The sequence below is a fragment of the Trichosurus vulpecula genome, chromosome 2, assembly GCF_011100635.1.
Source record: "Trichosurus vulpecula isolate mTriVul1 chromosome 2, mTriVul1.pri, whole genome shotgun sequence".
NCBI lineage: Eukaryota > Metazoa > Chordata > Mammalia > Diprotodontia > Phalangeridae > Trichosurus > Trichosurus vulpecula.
This window is the reverse complement of record NC_050574.1, coordinates 116,739,570-116,761,589: the sequence shown is the minus strand read 5'-3', so window position 1 is coordinate 116,761,589 and position 22,020 is coordinate 116,739,570. Positions and strand designations below refer to the sequence as shown.

The 22,020-nt window shown below is 42.9% G+C and overlaps 1 protein-coding gene across 1 annotated transcript in view; it reads right to left on the bottom strand.

The window, feature by feature from the left end:
- TENM4 (teneurin transmembrane protein 4) overlaps positions 1 to 22,020 on the bottom strand; it is a 514,686-nt gene that overhangs the window by 198,478 nt on the left and 294,188 nt on the right. The window contains 1 exon segment of the mRNA XM_036743921.1: positions 2,779 to 2,995. Within this exon segment, the coding sequence (XP_036599816.1) occupies positions 2,779 to 2,995 (217 nt within the window).

The following is a 22,020-nucleotide window of genomic DNA, read 5'->3' as shown; positions in this document are numbered from 1 at the left end:
GAATTCTAAGAATACCTCCTACAAATTCTCCTACATTATATAATCAATGTCTTCAATATTTAAAATGGTAATAGTAATGCTCATTCTTTTCACAATAGCTTACATCTATCTATCATTTCTGAAGCTAGCTTGACCACTGGGTGGCTGCAGAAGGAAGGAAGAAAGGAAGGACTGAAGAGAAGTGAAACAAAGAAAAGGAAGGGACTGTGTGAACCGAGAGAACTGCCCTATCTATGCTGAGCTGGGATCTTTCCAGGTACCTTTCTGGATCTGCTTATGGGGCGTCTCTTGGCCAAAGAAGCGGTTCATGCGGTGGTCTGCCTTGTTTGCATTACCAAAGCTTGACCCTGGGAGGCAAGCAAGTCAGAGCTCAGGAAGAACAAGGGGAATTAGTCTAGACTAAGTTTGAGTGTCTAAGGGCGTTGCTTGAAGCCAGATTCTTTTTCCTTAAGACACTTTCCTTTCCCCAGAGAGCCAGACCCTTTTGGTGGTCCCAGCCAGTGACATCAGAACATCCTTTCCCCACTCCTCTGTGAAGGCAAATTTTCCCCTATGAAGGCATGTTTGATTTTTTTTAGAAAAGGTCAAAAGGTATTTGGAGGCAAGTGCGGTAAATAATTGAGTGACTGTTCAGTCAATATCATTTTGAGTCAAAAATAATTTGTGAGTATCAAATATTAATTTTTCCAGGGGTTCTTAAATGGGGTCCATGAACTTAAAAAAATTCCAAGAAGTAAATTTCCATATGATTGGCTTCCTTTGTAATCCTATGTATTTCATTTTATTTAAAAGCATTTAAAAGCCTTACTCTGACAGGAGATCTGCAGGCTTCACCAGACTGGCTGCCAAAGGGGATTCATAACCCAAAAAGGTTAAGAATTCCTGATTCAGGCTGATTTTCTTGCACGGCTCCTAATTGGGGCTAGGGAGTTCTTTAAGGCAGCACCCCCTAATTTGGATGTCTAATTTCTGGCATGTTTATCCAAACGTCTCATGACTTCATCATCACACCTCATCCTTTATAGTCAGGAGGACTAGATAAGTTATTCTTAATAATAACCATGGGAATCTACTGAACAGATGGTCACAGCAAATGATGCTCAATAAGGCACTCCACGCTTACATTGCTAGATGCGTTTTTATTATCAAATGGCTTTGACTCTGAGTAGAAACCCTGGTGAAGGCTTCTTGTCAGATCAGCGAACAGAGCAGGGCAAAAATAAATAGCTCATGATGGTGCCCAAAATAGTTTGAAAGCATATCATATTTTGAGAAGGATAAGACTATTAAATTAACTACACACCTAGAAAAGTTACCTCTAAGCATGTGAAAGGGAAGGCCAGGATTATACTACTGATAAGACTCCCCCAAGGGCTAACTAGGCAGATTCTAAATCTAGAGAATTACAAAACCACCATTTGTCAGTCTTGGAAGGGATTTTATGTTAGAACACAGAAAATAGTACCTTGGAGTGAGAAAGAAACTTAGAAAAGAGGATCTTAGAACGCCAAAAGTCAGAGCAAGAATTGACCTTAGCGGGGCACCAAGGCCAATGCATTTATTTTACAGAGGAGGAAAATATGCAAAATTATAATGTAGAGGCAGCTGGGTTGTCCAGGGGATAGAGTGCTGAGCCTGGAGTCAGGAGGACCTGAGTTCAAGTCTGACCTCAGACACGTACTAGCTGTGTGACTCTGATCAAGTCACTTAACCCTGTTTGCCTCAGTTTCTTCATCTGTAAAATGAGCTGGAGAAGGAAATGGCAAAGCACTCTAGTACTTTTGCCCGGAAAACTCCAATAGGGTCACTGGAGAGTTGGACAGAGCTGAAATGACTCAGCAACAACAACAAGGTAGGTTTCTTTGCTCTTGGCTTCCTCAACTGTTTCACGGGGACACAGTTCTGCATTCTTTCTACTTCATAATTTGTCTGTCTGTCTCTCCGAGCTGCCAGAGCAGAGCCAAGCTGTTACTTGGCCCGTTAAGCATCAATTAAGAAACCAAGCAGTCCAGGATGTGACGAGGAGAGTTCAAGCAGCTAGATATTCCAGCAGTCACTTTGACAGATTATTCTGTGCAGCTCCAGCAGACAGAACTGGGACTGGCGGGCACAAGTTGCAGGGAAGCATATTTCAGTTTACTCTAAGAAAGAACTTTTAACACTCAGAGCTGTCCAACAGTGGAATGGGATGCTTGGGATGAGGATAATGAGATGCCCATCAATGGAGGTGTTTGAGCAAAGGCTGGAAGACCTTTTGTTAGGAATGTTTCCTAAGGGACCACTGCGAGAGAGTTGGGGGTGAGCAGGGGGAAGAGAAGGGCAGTGGAAGGGAGAGAAGGTCAGACTAAATGATCTTCAAAGTTCCTTCCAGAAATAAAGAGTCCTGCCCTTCTTGCCAGGTAGAAATAGTCCTTGGTTGTTAACAACTAGAGAACTCCTATTTTCATTGGAGGCATCAACAGTATCTATTTTCTACATGAAGGTTCGGCCATTGCTGTCATTCTAACCCTCTCCCCTGGGGTTCCCCACCTGGCCCTGTGAGGACTGAGGAAGAATAATGTGGTGATATGAGCCCAGAACTTGTAACCAGGAGACCTGGATTCATATTCCGGCTCTGACATCTACTAGCCATTACCATGGTCAAGTAAACTCTCCTGCTATGAGCCTCAGTTTTCCCATTTGCAGAATAGGCATAATTATCCCTGCATTCCCTGCCTCGCAGACAGGATCACGGTAAGGAAAGTGTTCTGTCAGGTACCACAGACAGGGGACACTTACCCTCCGTCGAACGGATTCTCTCCAGGGACGATGTGGGTACTGTCCTTCCCTACGAGGAATTTGATGCGATCGTAGAAGGAGCGCAGATTCTGTGAGGACACGGGGGCCTGCGTCTCCTGGATGATGTCCACGGGGTCGGGCGAACCGAGGCACAGAGCATTTACGTGACACTGGGGCTGTAAGCAGCAATCAGGGTCCATGCAGTCCACCAAGCCATCTGTGGGAAGACCAGAGGGTATCACGGATTTATTATGGGTGGGCCCCAAAACTCATGGGTTGTAAGTGGAAAATCTGGGACTGAAACCCAATTCTTTTGACTTTAAAATCTAGGACTCTTTTCAGTATAATATGTAACCATACAACATATAACTAAATCTATAATTATAACAGGGCCACTAGGTGGCGCCATAGTGCACCGAGTGCCGGGCCTGGAGTCAAGACGTCTCATCTTCTTGAGTTCAAATCTGACCTCGGATACTCATAGCTAGGCAAGTCATTTCACCCTCTTTGCCTCAGTTTCTTCATCTGTAAAATGAGCTGGAGAAGGAAATGATAAACCACTCCAGTATCTTTCCCAAGAAAGCCCCAGAAGGGGTCCCATAGAGCCAGATAAGACTGAAATGACTCAATTACAATGGAAACTGAGACTCAAAGTGATTAAAAAACCTGCCCAAGGTTACACAATTATTAAGTGTCTGAGGCAAGACCTGAACTCTGGTCTTAATAACTCCAAGTTCCTCATTTTTATTCACTTTGCCAAATGTATATGGAGTAGGCTCGAAGTCTCAGCGAAGCTTTAAAACTTAAAAACATCATATTTGCAACCAAATACAGTAGTGATCATTTCTAGAAAATCTATCTAATGTGACAGGCAGTGTGTCCTGGCTGTTAGGGAGCCAGCCTCAGAGTCAGGACGGTCTGCGTTCAAGTCCTCTGACACATCCATCCAATAAGGGCTTTGTGACCCTGAGTAAGTCACCCAACTTCCCAATAAGGCAGGCAAGCTCCCTCCAAACCTGTGCAGAGCACATGCCAATCTGCATCGATGGAAGGAGTTTCCTCAACGGCTGAAATCACAGATCTGGTCTTCAAAAATAAACTTTTTTTTTTTAAATTAAAAAGTCCTACATGAAACAGGGCAGTGTTAACCTAGAGGGAGGACTCTAGGGGTGACCGTCCCAGGACTCTGACCTTAGCTTCTACCTGTTGAACATTTTTATCCATGACTCGGATGAAGGTGTCGATGAAATGTTTCTCATGTCTGGATGACACAAAGTTGAGAACAAAAGGGAACACGACCGATGACAGAATCAGGGTCGAAAAAGACATGAATAGAAACTGACAAGTTATAATTTAATAGGGATTGATGCGAATTCTTGCACTTGGGAAAAAAAATAACTCTATAAAGGATGGGGTAGGAGTGAGGGAGTGAGTGGGAAGTAGTTTATATGAAAAGGACTGGGGAACCCTAAAAATTGGCAACTCTAGATATGAGTCAGGGTTGTGAGGAGGAAGGCAAAAAAGCTAATGTAATTCTAGCATGTCTCCAGACACATAGGGTCCAGAGCAAGGAGAGCGATGGTCCTATAGTATTTGCCCGGGTCAGGTCATAGCTAGAGTATTTCCCCCCAGTTTTGCCCCATTTTGAGGGGGCAGTGATGATCCTGGCATATATCTAGAGGCAGATGACTAAAAGAATGATCACATGCCATTAGGAGGAACAACTGAAGGAACTGGGGATGCCTAAGCTGGAGAAGAGCAGACTAGGGGGGATACTGCTCTATTCAAATACCAATCAATGATCAATCGATTTATTATCTGAAGGGTTTTCATGAAAAGAGAAATGACTTAAACTTGTTCTCTTGGGATCTCATCAATGGAACTAGGACCAACGGACAGATTTTACAGGGAAGCAGATTTTGGCTCAAGAGAAGGAGGAATTTCTGAACAACAAAATGGAATGGACTGTATGTATGGTGATTTATATTTATAGTAATTTCTCCATGATTCTAAGTATTAAGAGAAGAATTGAGGATGGTTGGTGATGTTAAAGACAAAATGAATGATTTGTGTAAGACTGCTCACAAATCTAAAATATTCATAATTCCATGATAGCTCTATTTTAATAGATAGAATAGTAACAGCTAGAATTTGTATGGCTCTTTAAAGTTTGCAAAGTGCTTTACAAATATTGTCTCATTTGATCCTCACAACAATCCTGGGAGGCAGGTGCTGTTATTATCCCCTACTTTAACAGAAGAAGAAAGAGGCAAACAGAAGTTAAGTGCCTCGTCCAGGGTCACACCACTACTAAGTGTCTGGGGTTGGATCTGAACTGGGGTCTTACTGACTCCAAGGTCAGCACTACCCAACACACCACCTAAATGTTCATGTGACTCATTAAAACAACGACTAGTTATTATAAGTTATCTATTTTTAAAAAGGAGCTAGGATATGAAACAAGATTTAAAAGAATTAAACCAACTAGGTACAATACATAGCTCCTTCTCTAGATTGTTATCTGAGACTGCTTAACTTAATCTAGCTTTCTGAAGCCTGAGAAGAGTTTATTAGAAGTTCTTCTCAGGATCTGAAGACTCTGTTGGCCATTCTCATTCTGGAGTAGCTACTTTGGGGATTCTGCAGGATAGTCTGCACCTTACAGTCCCCTTTAAATATCCAACACTTTTACTTAACAAGTATCCTAATTAGTCTAACTAGGACTCTTTTTATGTGCCTTACCAGAAACTGAAAGTTGAGGCTCCCTATTCTTCCTGAGTTCCCTAAATAAAGAATTATTTGCAAAGTCTCCTTATGATATGACTCTTTCTCCATCCTTCAATCTGAAAGTTTCCTTGACAATTCTTTTTTCCTGGGGCAGCTAGGTGGCGCAGTGAATAGAGTACCAGCCCTGGAGTCAGGAGGACCTGAGTTCAAATTTGGTCTCAGACACTTGACACACTTACTAGCTGTGTGACCTTGGGCAAGTCACTTAACCCCAATTGCCCTGCCTTCCCCCTCCAAAAAAAAAACACAAAAGACCCAAAACAAACAGACAATTCTTTTTTCCTTTTTCACCCCTTCTTTTCTTGTTCATTTGCCTCAGGCCTTACTTTTCTAATCTCTATTGATCCATCCAGATTTAGCTTCTCCATGAAGTTCCCTTCTCCATAAAGTCTTCCCAGATTAACAGGAAGTCATCTTTCTATAGTGTGAATGATCTCTGCTCCTCTCATCCCACCTTTCGTATTCCGCTTTGTGTTCTAATTCACGGTGCATTTGTCACATTTCCCCCAACCCCCACCTTTGTGAATATGAGGTTATCTATCTTATTCTTCTTTGTATTCAAACCATAAAATGGCTTCGAGGTAGGAGGCACTTAGTCCATGCCTAGTAAATAAATGAACGAGTGGCTTATTTTCTTAGTTGTTTTCCACAAAGCAGGTAGGAGTCATGCACACGTATACTGTCCAATGAAGCATCAGCTAGAGGAACATGGTACACATCTACCGCTCTGCTCTCTTTAAATTATTTTCATGCTGTAGCTCAGCCAAGATTACAGCTTCAGCTGAGATGAAATCACCCATGAGCCACGTTGCAGAGACTGACCACAACCTGCTCCCCCTTCCTGGCTCTGTCTCTGCAGAAGCCCTCAGTGGGACTGAGGCACAGAGGCCAGGAGATGAGAAGGTACTCGGCGTTTCTGTAAAACTGGCATCTGTGCATTTCAGGATGAGGTGTCCGCTCCCCCTCCCCCCAGAGTACAGCTCAGTAAATGTATGAGGTTCTATGTACCAAACACACATGACAGCTTGGAGATACAACATGCTTCCCTGAGTTAAATGGGGATTCGGACACTCTAATTTACGGCTTCTGCTCTCAGGGACCCATCCTTCTTCTACATATGATCCTTATGCATATCACTTAACCCTTCTGGGACTCATTTTTTTTAAAGAGAACTGCTGTTCACAGAATGCTAAAGCTGGAAGGAACTTGAAACGCAGAATGTTAGAGCACCAAACACAGAGTGTCAGAGCTGAAAGGGACCTGACAACAGACGCCCACGGACCTTTAGAGTGTAAAGGGGCCTTGATCATCACATACTTCATAGACTTCCAGATGCTCACATCTTATCCAACCCAACCTCTAAGACCCCTCTACAGCTTCAGCTAGAAGACCACCAGTGACGATCACTTGCCAAAGGTCACACAGAAAATAAATGGGAAAGAGAGAGCTTTTTGGCCTTCCTAATAGTACTTCAAAGAAAGTTTGTATGGAGAGTGCTTTCCTCGCTTTGTGAGGAAGGTAGTATATTAACCCCATTTTACAGATGAGAATACTGAGGTTCACCAAGGCTATGGAGGTGGCTATTGGAAACAAGTAGGATCTGAATAGACATCTGAAATCCCTTGGAGTGGGCAACATAAGGATGAGCCTGATAAAGGAGGCAGCAAAGGTATGACAGTGGATAGGCAGGTTTTCAGTAGGTGGAGATGAGGGGGAAGACATTCCTGGTACAGGGAGTTGTACTTTTCATCTCCCCAAACAACCACCCTGAAGGTCAGAGACAAGCGATTTCAAACTTGTTCCCTTCCCATCCCACACCTGCTGCCTCAGCCTTTTGGTTGGTCTCACCCCACAGACTGCAAGGTTGACCAGTTTTCATTCTGGCCTTAAATGAGGAGGTGGAAATGGGTGGTCTCTGAAGCCTCTCTCCCCTCTAAATCCTTACGCTCTATTTTCTAACATTTTATGTTCTAAAGTCCTTTCCAGCTCTGAGATTCACAGGATTATAGAATTATAGAGATGGGGTGGGAAGGGATCTCACGGCCCATCTAGTCCAACACCTCCATTTTACAGATGAGAAAACTGAAGCCTGGGAGATTGAGTGCCAAGCCCGAGGTCACACAGGTAGAGACAGAAGAAGGATATAATCACAAGTCCCTGTCATTGCAGACCCATTATACTTTCCACTGTACCTCAACCTACACTCTGTGTCCTAACATTATACAATCCCTTTCAGCTCTTGCGTTCACTCTAAGATTAAATCACTGGTGGCCGGAGCCTCCAGCTCTTTGCTGACCAACTGGTAAACTCTCAAAGTCATCCCCTAAAAATTTCCAATCCTCATTCATTTGCTTATCAGGGACCAATAACTGTCCCCCATAGTGAAAGGAATCCTTCCAACATTCCCCGTCTGGGCCATTTGGAGCCCTTGGCAGTGGAAGCAATCACAATTTTCAGAAAGACCCAAAGAACTGGTTTCCTGAGACTGATTCTGAGGTAAACGAGAGCAGTCCAAGAGCTAATAAAATTTCAAATTAGCCGTGACTTTTCACGGCCTTTCAATTGTGCCAGCTGATTTAATGGTCAGCTTCTAAGTCTGCTGCAATTGAATGATGGCCCCTTGCCGCAGAATTATGGAGGGGGCCAGAAAACCTGTCGTGCATGCATCAATACTCAGATGCAAATTGCTTTCAGCTCCAACTGTAATTACGTGTTTAAGTAATGTCTGACAGGTGCTGGTTGAAAGGAAGCATGCTGGACAAGCAGGCTGGGGGAGAAGATGGAATCATATCTAAGCAGGTGGTACCTTCCCAGTCTTGGGACACACAGTGGTTGTCAGGACCTATTCTACTTTGGAAAGGAGGCATCGTGGGGATCAAAGAATTTTGAACTGGAAGGAACTCTAGTGATAATCTATTCCAACTCTAATTAGGAACGGGAAACTGAGGCCCAGGGGGAAGTGATATAGAAATAAAACACAAGTCCAGATGACACACAGAGTATGAAGGACCACTCCACTCCAACTCCTAGCATAAAGGTGATGGACTCAAAATACAAGAATATATTTTCTGAATGTGGGTAATGCCAGGATTTATTTTGCCAGATTATGCATATTTGTCATCAGTGTTTTATCTGTTGTTTTTTTTTTAACTGTTCAATGGCGGGGGGGGGATAGAGAGGGGAAGGAGGGGAGGGGGAGAGAAAGAGAATACATGCCCTTAAAAATAAATAATTAAATTTTAAAAGGTGTATATCATTACGAATCATGGCCATCTTTGTATATCCTGCCTAAGTTACAAGATAGACAATAGAACAGCAGGCATTCAAATGTGTCTGGCCACATATCTGGTACCTATTCCACTATATTAGGCTGCTTCATATCTTTGAACCCAGGAGGGCCGCCCCCTTGCCTGCCCCCGCAGTTAACGCAAACTAGTCCTAGAATCTAATCCCCAACATGGACCCTCTTTCATTTGCGGAGTTCTGCAGACCATGCACACGTTTCTCCAGACCATAATCAGCCTCAAGGAGACAGGCAGCAGATATGTATCGGGTACCTACCTACTGGACACACAGCGGTGGGCTGGATTCTAGGGAGAGTGTCCTCCCGGCTTTTGTTACCATCTGCCAGGATGACTGCAGAAGAGTTCCCTAACTGTTCTCCCTGACTCTAGGCTCCATACTCCCTCCCTCTCCTAATCCATCCTGCATCTCCTATGTATCTTAATGTAAACCCCTTATCACATCACTCTTCAGCTCAGAAATCATCAACGGATCATTCTTATCCATCAGGGGAAAACATCCCAGCTCGTTCTGCCTGACATTCAAGACTCTCCAGAATCGGGCGTCACCTTGCCTTTCCAAACTGATCTCACTCCACTCTCCTCTGCAGATTTTATCCTCCAGACAAACCTGCAGCTTTCCTGACCCTTTGTCCACATCTATGTCTGGAACGCCCCCTCTTCCTTCTCACTCCCCATCTCCTACCGCTGAAATTGTACCCATCTTTCCAGACTCAGCTCAAATACCACCTCTTCCAGGAAGCTTTTCCTTTGTCTCCCCTATCTCTCCCTCCCCCTAGTAAAAAAAATGATCTTTCCTTTCTCTGATTCAAAAAACTGTAACTGACCTTGTTTTATTTTGTATTGCAGTATGATAGGCGACAGGCAGGCAACCAGTATTTATTAAGTGCTTCCTATGTGAGAGCATTCATTTAATAAATATTTGCTGGATACGTAATGAAGCATCAAGGTGGTAAGCAGACAAAGCAATGAACTTGGAGTCAGATAGGCCTGAGTCAAAATCCTGCTTTAAACACTTACTAACTGTGTGACCCCGGCCAAGTTGTTTCATCCCTATTTGCCTCAGTTTCCCCATCTGTAAAATTGGGAAAACAATAGTCTCTACCTCACAGGTTGCTGTAAGGATCGAATGAGATAAAACATGCAAAAGGCTCTGCAAACCTTGAAGTGCTATCTTTGTGGCTGTTCAGTTGTTTCTGACTCTTCGTGACTCCATTTGGAGTTTTCTTGGCAAAAACACCATAGCATTCTTTTAAAAGTAAAATCTGTATCCTTGGCTTCTAGTGAAATTCCTGGCACTTAAGAAAGGTATCATGAGGCATTTAATAAAGGTTTGCTGATTAATTCTAAAGAGGTAGGTCAGCATCCTGGGGTAGGGGTGTGCGTGTGTGTGCGTGCGTGTGTGTGTGTGTGTGTGTGTGTGTGTGTGTGTGTGTCCATACGCAATCTAACAACAGCACTGTATTCATTCATTGCTCATTCATTCAAAGAATCACAGAGATTATTTAGCTCAATCATCCCATTTTTCAGAGGAGGAAAAAGAGGTCCAGTGAGTAGAAGGCACTTGTCCATGGTCACACAGATATTACGTGGGAAAACTGGACCCTGAACCCAGATTTTCTGACTCTTAAATTCAGTCTCTTTATATTACTTTATACACACTGAAGCTTAGTATATTCCAGATCCTCCGGGTGGATGCTTCAACAAATAAGAGACAGCATTTTCCCTAAGGGAACTTACATTCCAGGAGGGATCATATGTTTTGATTCAAAATTGGCTCCACCATCCACCTTGTGACCTTGGGCAAATAATTTAATCTTACTGAATCCTAGTTTCCCCATATAAAAAATTGGGCCAATGATACACCACCTGCCTCGAAGGGCTGCTAATCCTGATAAGTCTTGTTTCCATGGAACTTAAAGAGTTGACAAAGAACTTTCAGATATATGATCTAGGGCAGACTGAGTAGTCTGTGGATTGTTCCAGATTTTCTTCTTCCTGCCCACATTTAAGACATTTTCACTGCTTATTAGTATCTTTGCTACAGAGAGTAACCACATGTGCAAACAACACACATGGTACTAGTTTGGGCTTTTTGAGAGTGACATTCAGGAACCGTGTGGGACAATGGGTGAGCTCTGGCAAACCCAGATGCGGTCACCTACACTGCCTGCCACTTCTGACCACTGAAATCCTCTGAGGCCCAACTTGGGTGCCATGAAAACTTACTTAATCCTCCTGGTTAAAAACTCCTGCCTACCTACTCAAATACTCTTCTATCATTTTTTTCCCCTAGACCTCACCTGTGTCCTTGGTACATTCCACTTTCAAGCATATATTAAAGGAAATGGAGATATTTGGTGTGAGGAAGAGAAGTCTTAGCTAGGCTATAACAGCTGCCTTCCACTGCTTGAAAAGTTGTCATGAGAAAAATGGATTTCACTAGTTTGGGTTGGCCCCAGAGAGTAGAATTAGGAACAGTGTTGGGCATGGCAGGGAGTGGGGAAAATAAAGGGGAAAGTATGAAGGGGGATATTGAAGAGAAGATTTTGGCTCAAAAAGAATGAAAAACACCCAGAGAATTCCAAAAGAGGCAACATGGGTAGGCTGATGCCTTGTATCATACTTTATTTCTGTATAAGTTGGATTCCTACTAATGGATTTCAGGTCTTTGGGGGCAGCAATCATGTGGTTTCTTTAATCCCCAATGTCAAGGACTGGGCCTTGTATACAGAAGGACTTTAATATGTGCTTTTTGAATGGCTTAACTTTGATGTCTGAAGATGCTCCTACTTTAAGGGGAGGACATAATGAAAAGATGTCATGAGGCAGCAGTAAAAAAATCACTCGACTTGGAGCCAGATCAGGGTTAACTGTGCCACTTATTAGCCATCATTTTAGTTCTGTCTCTGACATAGTTTAGCTGTGTGACCTTAGCCTCTCAGCACCCTAGGCAATATTCTAAAAACAAATCGCTGATCTGCATTGGTAAAGGGAGTTTGTAGAGGGGGAGATTTCTATATGGTTTAGCACGGTGTGTGCGCACAGAGGTGATGCTTAATAAATGTTTACTGATTGATTGATTATACCATTGAAATCATAGGTCTGGATCAGGGCTATGACTGCTGGGGGCAGACCTCTCGGGGGAAAGAGAACTTTATGGGATACAAGGTTGGCTTGGAGGAGGGTCCTGAGGACATCACTCCACAGTGAGGAAACAGTAATACCCTTAGTGTGACATCTGGGATGGCCACTTCCAGGGTGCATCAGGTCAAGTCAAGAGGCATTTATTAAGTACTTCTGATAGCCCAGGCACTGTATTAAGTGCTAGGATTTAACATATACAATTCAAGAAGAGACAGTGTTAGTATTAGGCCAACCCTTGTTGGCCCATCCCTATTTACATGACTATCTGCTTCCTAATCCTCCCCCTCCAAAATGCTCAATTAGGTTCACTTTGGGATGAGTTCTCTATGCTAAGTCTCAAGAACTGCCTGATAGCAGCCGAGGATGATCCTTCCTAACCCTTATACTACCCTCAGCTCAACATCCTCCCTTAAAAGGAGGGCTGGTCATTTATTCACTGTTGTCTGAGGGATCTGCGGCATAATGGGAGCAGATTCACAAATAATTATGAAAAATGGGCCCTCAGATGGAGGAGATACATCTTGTGGGGAACGCATACATCAGGAAGCCAGCACAGGCGGCTAAGGAGTCTAGAAGTCATAAATAGGTCTTGATTATACGTTAGCTTTGCTTTTAAGACATTTCCTTGGTGGGGGTAAGCTGAATATGAATGATGGTAGCTATTGACCTTTATGCAACAAGCTCTAAAACCTTGAAGGAATAGCAACTAATATATTTGCTGTTTTTCTAGGAGGCTGAATTAGGAAGCCAAGAAGTTAGTTTCTTTTCCACCACCCCCCTTTTTTTTTCTTCCCCTCTCACTTGAGGCCAGTCAATTAAAAACCACAGGTGACTGTGGAGGAGAAATCAAAGCAGCTGCTACAAGGTGATGTGTGAGGTGGGCTCTGAGAGAACTTCTAGGGGAGATTTCATCGCCATCAGGGCCAGTCGGCATTTCCCTTTTGGCCCCTGGAACACAGTGACTTCACTAACATCTGTTTTACCACACCTGGTCACAAACTCTTTACATTCCAGAGTCCCAGAATCTCAGTGCTGAAAGGGCACTCAAAGGCCGTCTGGTCCAACCTGGAACCAAACAGGAAGCCAGTCTGCAACATCTCCAACACACGGATTTGTATTTATTCTCTTTATACTTATCTTGTATACACTTATCTAGGCACTTGTTGCCTTTCCCGTTAAAGTATCATCTCCTTGAGAGAAGGAAATGCTTCATTCATTGCATCTGTACTCCTAGAACTAAGCACAGTGCCCCGCATATAGTTGGTGCCTAATAAATGCTTGTTATTTCGCTGTTATTTCTTGATCCAACTTTTCACATTTGAACTCCTTTGCTAGGGAGCCCAATGCCTCCTGGGGAAGCTCATTCCAGTCTTGGACACCTTTAATCAGCAGAAATTTGTCCACATATTGAGTCTAACTGTTTCTCTCTAATTTTCACCTAATCCCTTTAGTTGTATCTCTGAAGCCAAGTAGAAGCTGAATTTCTCTTCCAAAAAATGTCATGTCTTCCCTTCCCCCCTCAATCTTGTTCCTTTCAATCATGTCTCATGTGACACGGCCTCCAGCCCCCTCACCACACTCCTCATCTCCTTCTGGAAGTACTCTCATTTATCAATGCCCTTTCCAGAATATGGTACCCAGGAGTACTCCAGATGTGGGTTAATTAGAATGGGCAGGGAGAGTGGGATTTGTGGGTGGGGAAGCTCACTTTGTAATTTGGTTCTTGACCTAAAGGAAGAAAGGGAAAAACTCTGAGCAGGTGTGTCTATGATTTCAGAACCTTCCCTGTGCCTGGAATAGAGGCCTAGGGCCATGTCTCCAAGAGGGTTTTTTCCCAGAGTCATGTGATTTGGGGAATCTGAGGAGAAAATGGTAGAGATCTCCAATGTATCGTGTTTAAGTTCCTAATATTCAGCATCCTGAAGAAGAGCCATCTTTGTGCTTTCACAGAGGGAGACAGGGATTTCTCAGGGATTACTTACTAAGGAACCATCAGGAATGCAATGAATGAATTCCCATGCCACTTATGGAATGTCACTGCTGTAAGGGGCCTCAGAACACAGACCATTAAGAGGTGAAATGGACCTTAGAATGTAGAATGCTGGCGCTAAAAGGGGCTTTAGAACACAGAATATCCGAGCTGGAAGGGGCCCTAGAATATATGATTGTTAGGTCCTAAGAACACAGGGCAGCTGGGTGGTGCAGGGGATAGATAGTGTGTTGGGCCTTGATTCAGGAAGACTCATCTCTCTGAGATCAAAACTGGCCTCACACTTCCAAGCTGTGTGACCCTGTGCAAGTCACTTAACTCTGTTAGCCTCAGTTTCCTCATCTGTAAAAGGAGCTGGAGAAGGAAGTGGAAAAACACTCCAGTATCTTTGCCAAGAAAACCCCAAATGGGGTCACAAAGAGTCAAACATGACTGAAACAACTCAACAACAACATAAAAGAATGCAGAATGTTAGTGCTGAAAAGCACCTTAAACATAAGAATGTGAGAAGACAGAATATACAATGTCAGAGCTGAAAAGGACTTTAAAGGTCATCTTAATCCAAGCCACTTATTTGACCAAACAGAGAATCTAAAGCCGAAGAGGTGAACTAACTGATTTTCCCAAGACCAAAGGCTGGTAAACAGGAACAGGTACCCAAGTCTTCATGTTACCAGCCCCTGTTCCTTTACTGTTGCCCTCTGGCCTCAACCCCTACCCAATTCAGTTTCTCAGGGGTGTGAGGAAATTGAAGACAAAAACCCGAAGCGCTATTCAAATATTTAACCACATCTACCACGTGGTGGCTTAGTCTTAAGCTTTGTTGTTACCTCCACAGATGCAGAGAAATTAGAGAACATGAGACCTAGGAGGGCCCTTAGAAATGACCAACTTTAACCCCCTTATTTTATAGAAGAAGAAATTGAGGTTCAGAGAGAGGAAATGTTTGAGTCAGGTCACACTAAAGTTAGTTAGTGACAGAGTCGGGATTTGAACCCAGGTTTGCTGCCTCCAAATACAGAGCTCCTTCCCTAAGCTACGCTTGGATCTCAATAAATACCCTTTGGTCTGGAAGGCTCATAAATTTAGCTGGTACATTATGAATTCATTTTTATGGCTTCAGGAAATCGGAAAACATACCTGCTGTGACCCATGAGAAAACGGGATATTACTCATTTCCTCATTAGGAAAAGATTCTGAGGAGCATGGAAGTTAACTGAAAGAAGAGAGTAAGAAAAGAGCAAACCCTAGGCCTTGTAACGTTTGCCTTCCACCACAAAGAAGCACCTTAGAGGTGACGTACCTTTGTCATTCCACAGCGGGGGAAGTGGAGGCCCAGAGAAAGAAAGTGTCTTGTACAAAATCAGATAAACAGAAAATCCAAGATTCAAACCTGAGTCCTTGGGACTCTGAATCTGGTGCTCTTTCCAATGGATCATGCTCTTTCTTTTCAGAAAAGAATCCTACAAATCTTGATAAAGTATTAATAACAGAAAAAACAACAAACATTTCCACTCTATCTTTATCCGGACGGCTGGGACAGGGGTGTGGTAAAAGCACTTCTTCCCCCTCTATCAGGCAGATAGGCAGACTTGGCCGAAAAGCTCCATTAAAAATCTAACATCTTTCTGCTGGACATGACTGAGGGATTTCAGGGCGTTTCGAAATGCCATGTATAGAACCGAAAGGGACCTTCAAGGTTATCTAACTGGGGTTCATACCTTTAAAACAATATTTTGATAACTGTCTTTCAATATAATTGATTTCCTTTGTAATTTTATGTATTTTATTTGATGCATTTAAATGCATTGTTATGAGTGTGGGTGCACAGGTTTCATCAGAGTGCCAAAGGGGTCCATGACACAAGAAAGGTTTAAGAACCCCTGATTTAGTTCAACTTTCTCATTTTAAAAGAATAAGAAAGTGGTCCAGCGAGGAGCAGAGATGGACTCAAGGCAACATGATGAGTTATTGGCAAGACAACTCTTGGGGGAAGAATGTTCTCTTTTGGGCTGACTCTGCCGTGAACAGACTGCCACTTCTTAATGGGCCACTCACATTTCTTTACAAACACATTTTAATCACTGGAGCAGACCCCAAGACAAATCTGTTCTATCTAAACAGTGAAGCCCATTTCGAAGGCTCTTCCAGCATGTAGGTCTGGAAGGATGACATTTGAGGGGAGACCCTTCTGTTAGGTTTGGGGGTAAAGAAGCTTCAAGAAACTTGACCTTGATTCCTAAAAGAATCCAATTTAATCCAAGAGAAGCAACATAGCCATGAAGGAGACTGACAGTTTCAACACCTGGCTGATGTGACTGTTAGCAGAAAAATTTCTTTGGAAAAATCAAATTTTCCAAAATGAAGACTTGTCAAAAATGTGGAAAATAACCTGTCTTAGGAACTAGTGAATGCCCTGTCACTTGGAGTAGGAAGCTGGAGTCTTGGAGTAGAAATTGTATGGCCAGCTATTGGGAGGTTGTAAAAAGGATTCGTAGCTTTGGTAAGGGTTGGACTAAATGACCTCCAAGGGTTGTTTTTGTTCGGTCATTTCAGTCATGTCTGACTCTCTATGATCCCATTTGGGTTTTCTTGGCAAAGATTCTGGAGTGGTTTGCCATTTCCTTCTCCAGCTCATTTAACAGATGAGGAAACTGAGGCAAACAGGTGACTTGCCCAGGGTCACACAGCTGATAAGTGTCTGAGGTCAGATTTGAACTGATGAGGATGAATCTTCCTGATTCCAAACATAGTGTTCTATCTACTGCACTGCTCAGCTCTAATACTCTACATTCCAGAATGCTTTCTAGTTTTAATGCTCTGTTTTAATATTCCTTTTAATTCTAATTTAATTTTAATTCCAGCTCTAACTTTCTACCTTCTAACATTCTGCATCCTCTAAAACATTTTAACTAAGATGTTTTCTAACTTTAACATCCCATGCTCTTTCATTCAGTCCTAACTTTCCATGTTCTGTAGCCTCTTTCTAGGTCTAATATTCTATGTTCTATGTTTTCTTTCACCTCTGATATTCTACGTTCTAAGATGCCTTCTAGCTCTAACATTCTGTGTTCTAGGGTTCTAGGATCTTTCAAGGGCCCCTCTCACTCAACCCTAGGACTCTATTACCCTGAGCAACCATTTATGGCAGAAAGGTATACTCATTTCATTTTTGCTGTGTTCAGACCTTACAGGAAAAGGGAGCTTGGGAAAATTAGTCTGCAAGTATACTTTGTCATAGGCATCGCAGAATGAATCAATTAGTCTCTTTGCAACCCTATGTCTTCTCCAAGTTGTGCGTGCATGACAACCCACTCCACAGGTGGGCTGCAGCAAGCCAGACTCATCCAGCAATCGGGGGGCTCCTGAAATAGAACCACTGCATAATGCATAACCATGTCAGGGGGGGTCACTCTGGGGAGCACAGCTTCCTCTCAATACACATTTTGTAAAAAAATTTTTTTTTTTACCGTTCTCCATAATAAATTCTCTGACTCCATTCGCACGGCTTGCCAAACCTTTATATGCTGCCTGAAACACAATATTTTTAAAGGTCAATTTCTCTCTTGCCTTTTATCCTGTGAAACACTATATGGGAACAGGCTGCCAGGTGACTAAATTATATCATTTTATGAGAACTCTCAATTTCAGGAAGGGAATGGGGGGCTGGGGGGAGGGCTGGAGAGATATCTTGATTCTCAGTTTGCCTGAAATTTCCTTTCCCAGGCTGACCCCATAAATTACTCGTAATGCAGCCTTATGATTGCGTCTCATGGGCCCCACAGCGTTTGAACTCCATGGAAGAGGTTACCACATCTCAAGGCTGCTGCAAACTTGTTCTCAAATACAGTCTGATTGACTCAAATTCCAGTCGACTGTTTTTTTCTCCTCTTAAACACAGTGACCGTGAAACTGAGTCATGACAGAAAGTTGTGATTTGGAAAACACTCATGTTTAAGGGCATATATGACAACAAGGCCCCACCTGCTCTTTCCTTCCACACTGGCAATAAAGGAAAATGCTTTGCAACCAAGGTATTCTAAGGCTAGGAGTACTTGAGACCTGAGTCTGAATCATAGGTCTGCCCCTTAGTAGATGAATCACTCTACTGATCCTCAGTTTCCTCTTCTGTAAAATAAAAAGGAAACACTTTGTAAATTATAAACTACTACAGAAATATCAGTTAGTAGGTGTGATAAATTCCAAAGAATCCTGGGTCAAAGGACCCAGAGGTGAGGCATTTGACTATGAAATCCAAGTTTAGTAAATGGCTCTTTAGAGTGATGGTGACCTGGGGCAAATGACTTAACTTCTCCGGACCTCAGCTTCCTCATTTGTCAATAAAGTTGCTGAACCGGATGACCTCTGAGGTTCCTTTCATCTCTAAATCTGAGATCCCGAGCCTCTGCTTCACTTCCAGATTTCTTTATATCAGCGCTTACTCATATCAGGGTTTCTCAAACTCTGTTCCACATGATATGAAAAGGGGATCTGAGAGAAAATGTTGACACTCTCTGAAATAGGAAATTATCATTCATTCTGGTGATAATGGTATTTGCCCTCCCACTGTACAGGGTTGTTGCAAGGCTAGCACTTTAGAAACTGCAAAGTGCTATAAAAATGGTAGTAATTGTCTGTAGCCTCTGAGCATGATCTTCAAGACGGATTTCACTTTCCTGATTCTCGCTCTGTCACGAATAAGTGACTATGGGCAAGTCAATTCACTTTTATGGGTTTCAATGTCTTCCTCAGTAAGGTAAAGAGATGGGACCAGATGCAAGTCAATTTAACAAAACCAAACAAAACATTTCATAAGTACCTACTCTGGGTAGGGCTCTGGGGATACATAGACAAAATCTCAAATATATGCTGCCCTCAAGGAGCTTATATTCTATTGATGAATTCCATGGTCTTTCTTTCTCAAATGGTCCATGACTTTATGATTCAAAGTGCATATATAAAATCCCAATGGAGTTTATTCTCTACCAAAGACACATTAGGGTATTATGAATAGCTAAGCACATGGTAGTATTCCTCCAAACAACCTTACATAGATATAGAAGGAATTTTTATTTTTTGTTTTTAAAAATGGGTCTCCCTCAATTATCCAGGCTGGAAGTACAGTGGCTACTTGTGGTCTGATCTCACTGCTGATCAGCACAAAAGCTTTGACCTGCTCAGTTTCTAATCTGGGTCAACTTGCCCCTTTTCAGGTAGCCTGGTGGCCCTCTGCTCCCAGAAGTTTAATCATATTGATACCAGACTTAGCATAGACACTTGATCATCTTTAACCCTGCTGCAGCTCAAAACTCCCGAGCTCAAGGGCTCCACCAGCCTGAACCTCACTCTCACCCTCATCCGCTCCATTCCCCACCAAACGGAGATTACAGGCATGTAGCACTAGACCCAGTGGAAATTTTACACACACACACACACACACACACACACACACACACACACACACACACACATACGTATATATATATACATATTTAAATCTGGCTTGAGGAAGCAAAGATCACTTCTTGCCTTGAATGAGCTGTCTTATTACTGATTTTCTAATCAATGGACATGGTAGATGGTAGATGATCACTCATCCAAGGGGATTCCTGTTCCAGGAGGAGTTAGACTAGATGACGCCCCCCTTCCCCGATCCTTCTAGCTATGGAATTTTAAGATGCTATGAAACATTGAAAACATTTTCATTTTAGAATGAATTATATCAACTTAAAAGTAATAACTAAGTGAGCCATTTTCTAACATATATAAGATTTTAGACACAGAAAGGTTTTTATAAACCATCTGGTCCAAGTTCTTCCTTTTACAGATAAGGAAACTATCAATCAATCAACAAAGATTTATTAAGCTCTTACTATGAGCCAGGCATTGTGCTAAGGCCTGGGGACACAAACAGAGGCAAAAGACAGTCCCTGACCTCAAGGGGCTGACCGTTTAATGGGAGAGACAACAAACAACCACGTACAATCAAGCAATACACAGGACAAAAAAGAGATAATTAACAGAGCGAAGGCACTGGAATTAAGAGAGGTTAGGGGAGGATTTTAGTTGTGACTTAAAGGAATCCAGGGAAGCCCAAAGAGACGACAGAGGTCACAGAGTTAATAAATTGGAGGGCCTACAGCTGCCCAGGGCTCTATCAATCAATTGATCACATTTATTAAGCACCTACTATGTCCCAGGCACTATGCTAAGTGCTGGGGATAAGAAAAAAAGAGGCACAAGATGGTCTCTCAACTCCCTGTCTAATCCATATTGCATTCCATTGCCTATCCCTTGCTTTTAATTGTTTGTCTGGGATTATTTGGCACAAGCTTTGCTAACCCTCCAACCATGGCTATATACACTTCTTGGGCAAATCTCTTGCCTTCTCCATGCTTCTATTTGTAAAATAAATGGGGTGCTGGAATAACTGATCTTCCAAGTCCTTTCTAGCTCTGACATTCTATGTTCTAAAGCCCTTGCTGACCCCGGCATCCTACCTTCCATGTAACCAGTCAGTCGACAAACATTTCTTAACACTGCTACGTACCAGGGATTGTGCTAACAGCCAGAGAAACAAAGGAAGACAAAATGCAGCCTCTAATTGCAAGGAACTTGGCGTCAACATACAAACAATCTATGTACAGGATAAATTAGACATAATCACAGCGGGAAGGCAGGAGAAGAGACTGAGAAAGGCTTTTCCCTGAAGGCAAAAATCCTTTGGCTGCAAATTGAAGGGAGCCAGGCAATCTAGGAGGGCGAGATGAGGAATGAGAGCATTCTAGGCAGGGAGGACAGCCAGAGAAAATGCAGAGTTGGAAGATGCCTGAATGTTCCTAACTGCTCTGGCATTCTGTGTTCTAAGGTTCCTTCTAGGTGTCATCCTCTATATTTGCATGACCCTGCTAACTCTGACTCGTTACTTTCTGTGTTCTAGGACTCTATGGATTGATTAATGGCCTTGCTGATTTTCACATTTTACGTTCTAAGGGCTGTCTGTTCTCTGACATGCCCCAATTATGTTTTCTTCCACTTTTGACAGTCTGTATCTAATAATCTATAAGGCTCCAGGAGCCTTCCTCTGAAGCATGAGCATTTCTACCAACATGGGGCAGCTAGTGGTTAGAGCACTGTGCCTGGAGTCAGGAAGACCTGAGTTTAAATCCGGCCTCAGATGTTCACTAGCTGTGTGACCCTGGGCAAGTCACTTACCCCTATTTATGCCTCAGTTTCCTCATCTGTAAAATGAGCTGGAGAAGGAAATGGCAAACCATTCTAGTACCTTTGCCAAGAAAACCCCAAATGGGGTCGCAAAGAGTCGGACATCACTGAAATCCCTTTCCCACAAGTTAGTCGCTCTCCAGAAAGGTGAATTTACTGGTAGGGGGTAGTGGTGGTGGCGGTCTTCTCCCATCCCATGCTGCTTCCATTGTGTCAACAGCTGGATCTCTCTCATGTTGACTGTGTCCAGCTTTCCTGGGGCCTGGATCAGACTCTTCCTCTGAGGTGTGGGGGTCGCCCTTTCTCATATGAGTGTTGAGATTTTAGGACTGAATGGGTTTACCCCCCCGACACACACCCCTGCCGTGGTGACTTATTACTGTTACTATCAGCTGTAAATAGTTTAAAAAAAAGAAGATGATGAATAAACTGGTATCTGGTTTCATTCATGGGAACGAATGACCTTTGTTTCATGACTTATGCTCTTGGCCCGGCAGGGAAGAGGGGGAGAAGCTGTGTTTTCCCTATATTTATTCAGATCATTTGGCTCCATTTGCTTCTCCAGATGTGAAACAGCTTGCTTGAGGCTTCAGAGAAAAGACCTGGGAACCTGGGGATTGAAGACTCACACAACAGTATAGAGTTTACTTCCCCTCATTCTAGAATATTTTTAGAGAATTTGGGGTCCTGCTAGAGTGAATGACACGATGGCTTTCACTAGTTACAATGACAATAGCAAACATCTATGTGGTGCTTTACATATTATCTCATTTCACCCTCACAACAACCCTG